The sequence below is a fragment of the Hipposideros armiger genome, unplaced genomic scaffold (genome assembly GCF_001890085.2).
Source record: "Hipposideros armiger isolate ML-2016 unplaced genomic scaffold, ASM189008v1 scaffold_735, whole genome shotgun sequence".
Lineage (NCBI taxonomy): Eukaryota > Metazoa > Chordata > Mammalia > Chiroptera > Hipposideridae > Hipposideros > Hipposideros armiger.
This window is the reverse complement of record NW_017732085.1, coordinates 382,609-396,499: the sequence shown is the minus strand read 5'-3', so window position 1 is coordinate 396,499 and position 13,891 is coordinate 382,609. Positions and strand designations below refer to the sequence as shown.

Here is a 13,891-nt window from a genome sequence, read left to right as displayed (position 1 = left end):
CGACTTGTACTTATAAGTACTTTATACTGTTTAGAGCCTATCAAACTCTGATCAGACTCAATATTTTTCAGCAAGTAGACTAACATCTTATGAGATCCTTCTCCTTTCACCTTTAACCTCTGTCTTAAGTGCTGCAACTTGCTTAACCCTGCTACCCTACTACCCTTACCTGACAATGGCACAAATCACCATAACTGTGTAGATGTGGTGTCAGTTATTGACCCCTCACATTGACTTACAGGACGCACCATAAGAAAACCCAGACTTGATATGCTTCGTTGCTGGGTCCTATGCTAAGAATGCAGAAGGGAAATATGAAGCAGGATATGTTGTAACAACTCAGCTATTGGAAAGGGAATCCCTTCTCCAATTTAAGTCTGCTTAACCAGCAGAGCTACACGCGCTCACTCAGGCTTGTCACATATCCAAAAGAAAATCAGTAAGCATTTATACAAATAGCAGATAAGCCTTAGGGGTGGTCCATGACTTTGGTATGTTATAGAAACAGAGAGTTCCTCACTTCTAGTGGAAACCCAATACAAAAAATGGACTCCAAGTAAATGAATTTCTCTCTGCCATTCTATTGCCTAACTGAATTGCAATTTTCAAAATCAAAGCTCGTACTAGAAAAACAGAACCTGAGTATCAAGGACATGTTCTAGCAGACTTCCATGCTAAATCAGCCAGCACTAAAATTGTCCCAATATGCAACTTGAATGAATTCCATAAGATTGATTCTAGCCAAATTATTTCTAATTTATATAAAAGATAAAACCAGGCACCTGAGCTGAAACAACAATGTTGGGAACAACAAGGGTACAAATTTAATATTAAATGAGGACTCACTGAAGGCCCAGATGGCCTCCTGGTTCTTCCTAAGTCCTTAAAAATGCCATTTTCAAAAGCGCTACATTCTGTAACTCATCATGGCACAGATAAAATGATCAAAATTATGAAAAAGTATTGGTGGGGTGACTACTCCAAGCTTAAAAAATTGGTTTATAACCAACATCTGATTTGTCAAACCTATAACCCTGGAAAGACCATTAAGGTATTAGATAGAGCATTTCCACCACCTACTAGGCCATTTGAACACTTACAAAAGGATTTCATTCAATTGCCTTTGTAATGGGTCATCAATATGTTCTTGTAATTGTTCTCAGGATGAATTGAAGCTTTCCCATGCAGAAAGGCTGACGCCACAATCATGGCTCAGAAACTTTCAGAAAATATATTTACTTTATGGGGTATCCCTGGAGAAGTCTCCAGTGAGAGGGGGAACTCATTTCCAGACAAATGATTAAATAATTAAATAAGGTGCTGCTGACACAATGGCATTACCATTTTTTCTTACTGTCCTCAGTCATCTGGTCAAGTCAAACAGACAAATGGTAACTTACAACTAAAGCTACCTAGATTAACTGAATCAACTGGATTGCCCTTGTCAAAAATTCTACCATTGGTTTTGATGGCAATTGGAGCAACACCCATGGGAAAGCATAAATTAACACCTTACGAAAGAGTAACAGGAAGACCTATGCCTTGATGATAGAATCATATGTGTCTCCTGTATTTATAAGTTCCAATGACTCAATATTGTAAAGCTTTAATGCATTATGCCAAAGAGTATTCAGGTAAAGGAAATGTTCCATGATCCTCCTACAGAAGGTTGAACCTTACACAACTTGGAAGCTGGAGTGCGGGTCTTCTAGAAACAACATCTAAGAAACACTGCCCTTGAATCTCACTGGAATGAACAATATCAGGTTCTCCTCACTATGGCAGCCAAACTTCAGAGACTTGAACCTTAGGTCCACAGCTCCCAATTGAAAAGGGCTCCTCCAGACTCTTGAACTGCAAACCAGCCAGAGATCTAAAGTTAAAATTGACCATGGAGGTTCCTCCCCAAAAGCAGAAGATATCTTGAAGTGGATAGCTCTTCCAAGATCACTGATGAAGATCTTCATTTCCAATATAAACTCTTTATCCCTTTTATCTACTTGCTATCTGTTTTTTCTCTCTATTAATGCATGGGAAGATGACACTATAATTAGGATTTCATAAACAATAGCTACTGCAGGAAACTTAACTGTTGAATTTGTCCCGCCAAACCAAAATCAGTATATGAAGGGAAAGACACTTTATTCACCCTATAAGTAATTTCACTGGAATCCCAAAAACTGTATGCCTAAATTGTTCCACAGGTCCCTTTTATAAAGTTACAATTCTAAATCCCAATACCCTCTGTTCCTTGTCTCAATTTAACACAACCCTGGGAAAATGAGATTTACTGAATATATATATAAAAGGCACTGCAGAGCCAGTGTAAATCAGACAGACCATCTGTAGGCTTGTTGTCAGGTCCATATATTTAGGTGGTCTTTCAACATGTGACAATACAATATTTGAGTCTTCGCCGAATGATGCTAAAACCTATGGGTCCATCAATGCTAATACTTACGAAGGAGCCATATATACATTCCCTGGCTACTCCTTTATATGTGGAGGTTTTGGCAATGATCTCTATGCTTCAGCAACTCATTGTCTTGAAAGCTGCAGGATAAAAGGACAATGCACTCTTGCTATATTTACTATTCCATTTGTTGTCTCTTCATAATGCCTCAGAAACTCAGCATGGGTCCACTCCTTTGAATTTATACTATCAACCAAAGAGAAGTTTACCAGCAGAATGCTAACCCCTCTGGATGGGCGCTGTCTGGAGGTTCTTCCTTGGCTTAGAGTTAGTACAAATGAATATGTTATTAGAATCTTATCCTTAACTCTCGCAACCATTGCTGGGTCTATTGCTAAGGCCACAGCTGTACAACAAAAGTCCCTAGGCTCTCTTGCTAAGGTGGTTTTATATCATAGAAATGCTTTAGATGACTTGTTGGCTGAACAAAGAGGAGTTTCCCTGGATCAGCTCTAGTACTGTAGAAACTCAAATATAAGAAATCAATGAACAAGCTACTTGGCTAAAACAGATTGATACCTCATCAGGTGCATTCTTTGATTTATTTGATACTAACTGGTTTGGTTGATGGGGGCCCTGGCTAAAGAAAATACTTCTGTCTCTAGGTATTATCCTCCTAATAGTCATCATTAGAGTCTTAAATGCATCTACAGCTGTGGATTTTGTGTGTTGTTTGGGGAAACAGGCGACACACTTATGGAGGGAAACAGATAAGCCAAGCACCATTATTTTGATTTATTACATTCTGAAGTACCATGGGGAAGGGCCTGAGAACAAGTCCGCTTTATCAGCAGTTCTAAAGCCTTATTACCTGAGATTCGCATTCTGGAAAAAAAATTGAGACTGAATTATCAATATGTATGTCGTAAGATTTGGGTTTTGGCTCTGATAGAAGAACCTGTGCTAAACTGGAAAAAGCTATGTGAGATTTAAGAGAGAAACCAACTAAACACCAAATCCCAGTGAAAGACGTGGATTTAACCAGGGAGCCACATACTTTAGCAGAACACCTCCCTTTGGGGCGGTTAGGAATGCAGGAGACACTTGACACAAGTGCAGGCTGCTCAAGGCAACTTCTTCCTCAGGGGATCAGCTGCCAGCTTCAGCATTCCAAGGAAGAACCAGTCCTTGGGTGGCATTTCTCTTTGTCCTCTGCTCCCTTTCACTTCTCATCATCCCGCCCATAGTTAATTGTTTGTAAGGCCTGAGCTATGAGTGTCGCCATTTCTCGGGTGCCTGCAGCAACCACTCTGCAAGACATGAGGTCGAGAGGTCCGCCTGAAGACAGAGAGGGAGGAGAAGGCGCCTGGGTTACTGGAAAGGGCAGAACAGTCCCAGATAACAATTCAGCATGCACACATTCCAAGGAAAACAAAGCTCTAGGGCCATGCTCGAGGCCGGACCGAACAGTGTGGTCTAGATGTAAGCCTGGTCAGGGAGTGGGGTGATACCTTTCAGCATCTGCTCTGCCCCAGTATGAGTGCAATGGAGGCATCACAGATCAATGCCATCCTGGAGGCTGTGCTGGGAGAATATAGTTTGAGGTCCAACATTCAGGACTGAGATTCAAATGACTGGTTAGACCAGGACAGAGGAGCGCAGTTCTCAACCTCTGCACTGCATGAGTGGCACCAGGGACCCCATGAGTTGGCCTGACTGGCAACCAGGAGCAGCTGCTGTGGGGATCAGGCAGCATGTGGTGGACGATGAAGCCCTGCATCTTCCTAGGGGCAAGAAACAGGACTAATGGCCTTGCTGGAGTCCTCCACTCACACGTGTGCTCATGTGGTTAAATCCAATGTCAGACTTGTTTTTAATCTGAAAGTAGCCTGCTTGGCCTTGCCAACTAAGGCTGATAACTCTTCAATTTTATATCTTTCTGGTAGCTCAATTAAGGCCTTTCTGAGGGGAAAGGAAAAAAGTAGAAATCAAATGACAAAAGGCCCTTTGCACATACCCAATGGTTAAAAGGGGGCCTCACTGTTTTTGCTAACAAGCTTGGGACTAAAATGCTAGGAGAGAATGGAGTCTAAGAGGACTTACCCAGCCTCTGACTGGTTATTCCTACACATTAGATGAGAGATCTGCCCAAAGCTAATGGACATAAATGGGGCAGAGGTGCTAAGGGATTCACCCCATGGGGTCAGTCACTGGGACTTCATGACCTTGAAGCAGAAGGAACAGGTCACCTTTTGGATCTATTCTAAAACTTCACAGGGCACCCACGCTGTACATGGTGCTGCCCCAACACCAACGGACAGGGCTGTGGGGGTTATTAGCCTCCTCTTCGTTGACTGGGGAGCGTGATGCTTGCTCTGCCAGTCTCATCGGATCTTGTGGGGCTGGAATGTATGTGCTTAGAAACTGTCAAATGTTATATAAATGTAAAGTGGTGGTGCTGTTCTGATCCAGCCATATATCCTGACCCTAGGGTATATTTTCATGCCTAGAGGCAAAAAGTAGGAAGGCAAGAAGGGTGGGAAGGCATTGGCCTACTGCTTTTCCAATGCCCTCTCCTGGACTCTCATCTGTAGAGACTCTGAGGAAGTGGGGGACATTCAGTTTGGAGGACTTACTCAGTCTAATCCCTGATGTTGTATCCCTGGGGACTGAGGGCAGGACAAGGGTCAGAGGGGCTTACCTGAGGTGTCCATCACGATGCCCCCTGCTTCTCTGATGATGACGGTGGCGGCGGCCAGGTCCCAGCAGTGCAGTCCAAATTGGTAATAGGCATCTGCGGCCCCCGAGGCCAGATGGCAGAGTGCCAAGGTGGAGCTCCCAATTACTCGGACCCTGAAGGAAAGGGAAGAGAGCAATGCACGTGTGAGTGGCACCATGTGCAAGTTGGATTGCTCTTAAATTTTGTGCATGCTTACTTCATCCAAAATCATCCCCTCTGCTGGGCATTCCCAGTCATTAAAAATGAGCAACAAGCTCTAGATTTAACATCTAGGGCCCAGCACAGTCCTGTCCAACAGAACTTTCTGTGATGATGGAAACATTCTGCATTGTGGTAGGCACTGTGGCTGCAGTAGCTACAGCATAGACTTAGGGGGAGGACAGGAGATGAAGAGGATTGACTTGGATTTATGTTCCTAAATGTTTACTGGAGGAAAGTCATTTAGGAGGGCTCTGAGAACACACAGGATTCGCTGGGTGGGTGACTTGAGATAAGTTCCTTGGCTTCTTGATGCTGCTCAGAAAGGAACAAAGGTCCCCTGTTTGTTTTCTAACAGCTGGCTGCCATGAACTCCCCTACTGGACAACGCAGAACCACGTGCCTCCCTGGGCCACAGCATGGGCTGCGTGTGCTCCTGCTCCTGTCACAGGGATCTTTTTCTCTTTTGGTCCCTAGGGAGTTTGTAGCAAGACTGTTTGTCACTTTCCCCCTTGGCCCCAAGGATGTTTCAGGAGCTGAAGAGTCATACCCATGAGCTTTGGCGTGGAGTAACCTCTCCATGTTGCTCAGGAACAGTTTCAGAGTAGCAGGGTCACGTTTGGGACCGATTTCTGTTAGAACCAAGGCCTTTGAAAGATCTGTAATAGAAAGAATGTCCCATAATCAGAAAAACTAAGTCTTGGTTCTAACTGAATAGTCCAGGTTTTCCCTGAAGCAAATTTCAAATATCAGCCTCTTATTCCTTCTAGAATCTTTTGAGTGGTTATGCTATAAAGTTTTTCTGATAGCTATGTTGAAAAATAAGGATGTATTAAGAGAAACAAAATTCACACACTGTTCCATCATCATTCCTTTAAAGCCACTTTCTGATTCAGATTTCAGAGGGAGCAGATTTTTCAGTACTCTCTCTTTTCAGGAATAGTTAGCATGAAGAACTTGGAAGAGTTTGGTGCCTTATGAAAATCACCACCATTCAATCACAAAAAAACCCAAAATGACTCCAAAATGGGACTGCCCACTGTCTGAAGAAAAAAAATGTATCATCAAATAAAAATGTCTTTAAAAAACTTTCTCTAACTTCTGTGACCACAGAGATGGATATCATCCCTGTGGAAAGAGCAACTTTTAAGTAATGTCTTTGGAAAGGGAGTCCTGAAGAGTAACCCCCTCAGCATAAAGGTCGACACTGTCGCTGTGTGGCCTCAGCACAGAGCAGTGAGATGCTTACACTAAGCCCACAGTTCCTGTAATGGGAGTGGCGGGCTGTCTGTGCCAGGAAGCCAGCCCATGGGCATGGGAGGATGTGACCGGGCTCCCTTCCTGTGCCTCACTCACTGGTGGGGGATCACAAGTGGCTTGTCCTTGCTTTGCCACACACCCAAACACAACCAGATGTAGTCTGTCATGTCTTGTCAGGCCTGTTGATCAGGCACAATTAGCCATACCAGGTGTGTTCAGATAAAAGCACACTCCATGAAGTAGAGGAAACACACACTCCACAAGTTATTTCCCTTAGTGGGCCCAATCCTATGTCGACATCTGCAAAGCCATCTCTCACTGATGGACCAGATTCTTAAATCAGAGGCTCTCATTTTATAAACACTTTCTGAAAACCACTTGACTCCACACCAAAGCTACTTGCCTTTGGGAGGTCTGAATCATTCCTCCAGGCACACCCAGCACCAATGCTGAGCTAATACGCCTCCCACGTGTCTGGAGTGGGTGTACCAGGCACTGCCCACAAGGGATAAGAGGGCTGGACAGCTCCAGGGTCTCCATGGACAGGATCCAGTTAACCCTGCCAAAGTTTACCACCCCATCCTCCCTGGGCTGCAAATTGAGATGGTATTTCCTCTAAGGAAAATGGACTTCTTTTTAAGAAAAAGATATCAACAGGGTCAGGCAAAGTAGGCACTCAAAACAGTTATTGAAGGAATGAACGCTTTCCCTCAAACACTGGCATTAGGGAAACATTGATAAAAGTCTTGTTATTTGGGTTTGTTTGTTAAATTGCTAGTGGTTTAAAATTTTGGGGAGGAGTTTTTGAGTTAAGTAGAATTTCGTTGGCTAGCCTAAGAATCTAATCACTATGTACAAAACTATTTTGGGGGGAATGAATTTTGAATTATGAATACTTATTTTAAAACACTCTTTTGAATAATAACATACTGTAATTTAGGGAATGTCCATTAAGTTAAAAAAGAAATTAGAGCATATGCATGTGATTTTAGCCAGGGAAAACAAGGAAGCAGGATGAGTTGTTTCAGAGGCGGCCATGGAGAAAAAGCGAGTGAAGCTGCAGTGGCATCTTGCCTAATCTTACTTCTAATTTCCTTACCTAACTTCAAATCTCATATGCATCCACAGGTGTACATGAAGATCATATTTTTAAAAACAGTTTTATAGGTTATTCTGTTTGTTTGCTCTTTTGATATAACAATATATCGAGTACACCTTTTCCCATGGTTCCATATTTGTAACAACCAAACACAATTCCACTCAATGGAAGGATTGGTTTAACCATCCTCCACACAGGCATATTTTCAATTCTTGTTATTATAAACAATGCTATCTCTTTCTATATATGTTTGTGCAGTCATGTTGATATACTTTCAGGTAAGATTAATAGAAGTGATATTTCTGAATGAAAGAGTATGCATATTTTAGAATTTGATCATTAAAGAAGACGTTGAAGATTTCCTCTCAGGAACTAGAAAGCTGGTTGTTCAATGTCTATAGGTAGATAAGCACCCACTTTTAATCAGGTTCATAAGATGTGACTACTCCTTCTGTTATTAGAGGGAGAGGCTGGCTGTAGGGCAACTAGAACGAAAAGTCTCAGGAGTGCCAGCCTAGACAAACAGATACCCCACATACAGGGCCGGTACAGAAAGAGCAGGAATTTTCAAACTAAGTGCCATTGGGCTATTTCACAAGAGAAATTAGCATAGTGTTGGAAACAGTAATTGCTCACATTTACCAAGCCCTTACTCTCTTCCAGAAACTTCCATGTATGCTTTCATTCCTCTACCAAATTCGCTATCTCACTGCCCTTATTTCACATCTGGGGAGACCAAGTTTAGAGGAGTGACCTGCATGAGGTCATGTAGCCCTTAAGTGGTGAGGCTCAGACTTAAACTCAAGCATGTGTGGTGATTATGTGAAGAAAGAGTATCTTCCCATAGTTCTAAATTTGTGAATGGATATCTCTGTACCCAGTTCCTTCCTCTTCTTCTAGCTGCAATGTATCTATTCTTTCTCATTCTTGCTAACATATTTTTTCCCAAATGAAATTTAGGAGTAAAAAGGAAGTCTGAGTGCTGCCATCTACAGGCAAAATGCTTTCTGTGTTATTTTGCCTCAGATAAGAAAAAAAGGTAAAAATTACAATCCCTTCTACTTAATATCTTCTTATATTATGATTATTTCTAGTTATCCACAATTACTATAATTTTTGCATTTTATTACCATTTATCCTGTATTTATAATATTTTAGTTCTTAATCAAATGCTAATTTTTTAAAATTTATAATATACTGTGTCTTCATGGGTATGTGTGTGGGGAATGGACAGTTATTGCTTAATGGGTACAGAGGTTAAAGTTTTGAAAATAGATAGTGGTAATGGTTGCACAACATTGGAAATCTAATTAGTGCCACTAAATTATACAGTTAAAATGGCTAAAATGGCAAATTTTGTTACATATATTCTCCCACAATAAAAAAAACCTAATAGATTTTGAAGTAGGGCATCTGTATCAATAAACAGATTTTAGGGTGAAAAAATAGCCTGTGACTTCCAACAGTTTGAAAACCCTTTTTGAGCAATGTTAAAATACTCAGAGTATCAAAGAACTATGTTGTCTTAAGAGAAATTTTACAACTTAATGGCAAGAGAAGCAAATCTCATGTATACATTGAAATATGTACTGATGGAAAAAAAGGTGACTGTGCTTTAAAGTCTGGAAAATATCCCTTGTGCATACCAGCTGGTTTTGCTAAATATAAAGCTCCTGTCACAATGCTTATGCCAGCATGTATTTTTAAACACATGTCCTAATCCTTTCAGACTTCTCATAGACCGTTAAGAGCTAGTCACAAGAAATAAAATTTAACTTTATTTAACTTAGAAATATAAGTACTAAGAAGAAGATTGGTGATTGGGGGTGGAGGTAGGAAGAGGAGTGGGGGAGAGAGCACCTCATGGCTACAGGGTTTTACCTTGGAGAGTGCAAAAATGCGCAGCATTGTGAATGTGTTGCCATTGAGTTGTTCATCCTAAAACAGTTAATTTCATGTTCTTTGACTTTCACCTCAATAAATTATTTTTAAAGAGCAAAACAAGTAATTTGGAAAAAAAGAGTATTGTTTAGATCCTATGAAAGACAGAATTGGAAACCTATGTAGCAACCAGGTAGATTTTAACCTCTCCCAAACCCCTCCGATAAAAAACACACAGAACTAGGAGAGCAACAAACAAAACTATAGATATCATCTACAAAAAAACTATATTGACAAGGTATATCCAAATCCCAAAACACAATGAGTGGAGCAAACCTCCAACAGCTACCAGACTGTGTGGCATTGTGGTATCAGGAAAAAGAAAGAAGCATCGAGCATCTATTGGACCTGAGAACAGGAGAACCTCACAATCACCAACAGCCACTCGCTGGAAACCGGTTTGGGCCAATGTGAGAGGAGTTGTGCACACATCAATTCATGGGTCCTTAGTATGGGGTGCGAGGTAAGGTCTGAAGGTAGGGAGCTGACCAAACCTATGACCTCTTATAAGTGACATACCAGGGCCTCTTAGAGCAAGTCCCAGTATTGACTAGAAATGTATGGGAGTGAATTCCCAGTTCAGTAGATGGAATAACAGGGGCAAAGGAAAGAGAATTGATCAAGATTACAGTGAAAGAGGGGAACAGGGCCAAAAAAATAAAAAAATCTAAGGACAAGGCCAATTTTTTGGCCTTCAGAAAATCAGAAGAGGGAGCTCTAGAGCTGTGAAACTACAAAAACTGTCTTGACTAACCCAGCCCTCAGGAATATATATTTCTAGTAGAAATAAGTAAAAAAAAAAAAAAAAGAAAAAAAAGAATCATGGTTCAATCGCACACACCATTATCATAAAAAGAACCAGGAGCAGAATAACATCTGTCTAATCAAAGACTGTCAGAAGGATTTGTCCACAAAACAGAAGTAGCTTTATGTAAAAGAAATAAAAAATATATGAAAGAACAGTGTAACTCAAAAGTAGAGGGTGAGGATGAAAAAGGGGCCAAATACTAAACCTGACAAGCTCAGCGGGGAGGCCTCCTTGGCAGGCCCTACAAACTTAGGGACCAAAAGTAACCACATAGGATGGTCTGAACATAAAAATTCCTAACTAAAAGTGGGTCATGGCAGGTAGTCACATCCTTGGCCTATAGCTTTCTTGACAAAGGTCAGTCTTTACCTTACGTGAGCCTGTTTATTGTCTTTTTGCATCTAAGATAACATAACCTTGGAATGTCAGAGTAATCCCTTTTACCAGACCCCTCAAGGCACAGACCACTGTACCAAAGCATGAGACCATAGAACCTCTCATTGTTATCTTGTTCCCCGAATACCATCTCTATGAGTTGTAAATGTTAATTATTAACTACTCTGTGCCCACCAATGTAAAATAAGTACATGCCTCTCCATTTTACTTTTTATCCAATCCCAGAGATTTCCCTTCTGTTTTCTCCCACCCCCTTAATTTACCATCAATGGATTTCATGTAACTCTCCTTACATTTCCTCCTTTGATTCTAATGTATAAAATAAGCTGCAAAACTGCCATTCTCCAGAGCATTTTTTAAATCCATTACAACTTTGCTTCCTGGTAATTGTCATCAGTTTGGCTCAAATAAACTCATTCAACTTCTCTACGGGTTTGGATGTTGCTTATGTCGACAAGAGGATAGAACTTGGGAAAGAATCCGAAACTTTTCAGTCAAGATTAAACTAAATGAATACAGAATGGATAAACACAATATATTATGCTTTACAAGAAATAGAGATGAAAAAGAGATTTATTTATTTAAGATAAAGTTTATAAGATTTATTTGAGCCAAACTGACAGCAATTGCCAGGAAGCAAAATCTCGATGGATTGAGAAAATGCTCCTGAAAGAGAGATTTTTAAAAGTTGAAAAACAAACCCCCACAAAACTTAAGTGACTTAAAATGATACAAAATTAGGTCCAAGATGGTGGATTAGGTAAATGCTATGCTTACTACATCCCAGGATTACACCAAAATCACAAATAAATTATAGAACAATCAACCTCAAGAATCGTCTGAATACTAAGCAGAACTGCTATAACTAAGGATATAAAGAAGAGGCCACATCAAGTCTGACAGGAGGGGCGGAAATGAGAAACAGGCAGACCCCAAATCCACAGATAGAGGTTGAATGCCAGGAGGGACACTTCAGTGGAAGAGGTCCCCCTGAAGAGGGAGGGGCCCCCCAGCTCCATGCTGGGCTCCCCAGCCCAGGGGTCCTGTGCCAGGAAAAGGAGTTCCCACAGCATCTGGTAGTGAAAATCAATGAGGACTCTGTCTGCCCTTCCTGGTGGAGTAGAAGGCAGCTGGAAACCCAGACACCCTCTTGCAGAGCCTGCACATGAGCTCGCTTGCTCGCAGCCACTCACCTGGTCTCTGGTGGAAAGGGTGGCTGCTTGGGAGGCCCAGGGATGTGTAGGGAAGGACTGAATTGAGTGGTTTCGGCGTGGGAGCTGGAGAGACAGGAGCCATTGTTGTCTCTATGTGGAGCCTGATACATGTGTGACTTTCAGGAGGGGGCGCTATCTTTGCAGGGTTAAGCCCTCCCCCAAAGGGCCAAGTCTGGGGCTGTATTGGTCTGGTGGAATCTGTGTGTGTACTGCTTTAGTAATGCCCTGGGTCCTGACCATCTGCACAGCTGGTACTACATAGCCTGGGAAACTCTTTTTTTTTTTTTTTAAGATTTTTATTGGGGAATTGTGGGGAGGGGAACAGCGCTGGGGAATTGGGGGAAGGGGAACAGACAAGTTGCTGTCGTTTTGTTCTTCAATCTAGTTGTGGATGTCGTTGCTTCACTGGCCCAAGCTGGCACCATCATTGTGCTCTTCTCTGGCGAGGCAGATCAGTCGCCGGCTTCTGGACGGCCGCTCAGCCTGGGAAACTCTTGACTGCTAGGCTGCTAGCCCCGCCACACAGTCTGTTAAAAGCAGGTGGAGGGCCTGTGGTAGCCCAGGAAACGTTTGCTGGTGGGTGGTAACCCAAGACCAGTGCTGCAGCATAGATAGATGGTGGCAGGTCTGAGACAACCAATGGCTAGATGTCGTGTTCTCGGGGTGTTTTTGCAGGGTGGTCACAGGCCCAGCACTGGTGTGGGAGCTGAGACTGCACTGACTCTGTAGAAACCACTGACCACATCACTTAGCTCCCAGGAACCCCACCCTGCTCACCTAGAGCTGCATCTCAGGGACACTCTGTGTGCCTGGGGGGCCAGTCCCACCCCACAAGCTGTGGAGGAGGTTTTTTACAGCAGTGGACAATCCACAACAGCTCGGGGGGATTTTGGTGGTGGACAGTGACCCAAAATCTGTGCCACAGCCACTTGGGAGCAGCTCTCAGGAATTTGCGAACTTGAGGCTGGCTATATTGTTCTCCAGGGCACTGTGCAAGCCAGTCACAGGTCGGGCAATGGTGTAAGAACTGAATCTGCATTAACTTTGTAAAAACCACTGGTCACTCTCATGACTCCCTTGAAGTCCACCCCGCCCAGCTAGTGCTGCATTGTTGAGGGCACTCTCAACACCGGATAAACCAACCCAGCATGCTTCCCTAAGGAAGCTCTTTCAATGGCTGGGGCTTATGGGCAGCTGGTGGGTAATAGGCCTAGGGTACCCTGAGCCTTTTGCTAAGCTGCCTCAGGCCCACCATTGGTGACAGACGGCTTCAGTTCACAGCAAAGCCACCCACACATGCCTCCAGGTCCAGCACAGGCAGCAGCAAACCATATATAGCTTTTAGGCTTCTATCAAGTAGCGGCAGGCCGGTAACAGGCAAGGCTGAAATTGCCCTGCATGGGAGCCCCGCCCAAGAGAAACCAGAAAAAACACAACCAGAGCACCACCTGGTTAGTCCAAGCGGCACACCCAAAGGGGGTGGGTCTCAACAGCACGAGAGCCTGCAGGAGCAAAGCCTCCTCTGAGAGGTCAGCCCTCACACAGCAGCTCATACACTGTGGGTGTAGCCAATCCTCACAGTTAGTTAGCCTGCAAGTCAATCCTACCAGCTGACGTGTCAAAAGTAATCAAGGCTCAACTACAGGAGAACACACACTACACACAAGGGACACTCCTGGAACACACATACAGGAAACTAGGGAGACTGTGCAATTGGACTACACAGGATAGATACTACATTAGGCCACTTAGTAAAGACTGAGAGACATAGGAGATCAACCTAATACATGGAAGCAAACACAGAGCAGCAGCCAGAATGAAG

The 13,891-nt window shown here is 42.9% G+C and overlaps 1 protein-coding gene across 1 annotated transcript in view; it reads right to left on the bottom strand.

Annotated features, from left to right (window-relative positions):
* Nucleotides 1-2,125: 2,125 nt before the first annotated feature.
* Nucleotides 2,126-13,891, bottom strand: part of IMPA2 (inositol monophosphatase 2) — a 51,331-nt gene continuing 39,565 nt past the window's right edge. Inside the window, exons 6-8 of the mRNA XM_019627533.1 lie at nt 5,902-6,010; nt 5,115-5,266; nt 2,126-3,751 (exon numbers count right to left, since the gene is read on the bottom strand). Coding sequence (XP_019483078.1) covers nt 3,636-3,751; nt 5,115-5,266; nt 5,902-6,010 — 377 coding nt within the window. The 3' untranslated portion in view covers nt 2,126-3,635. The remainder of the gene's footprint in view (nt 3,752-5,114; nt 5,267-5,901; nt 6,011-13,891) is intronic.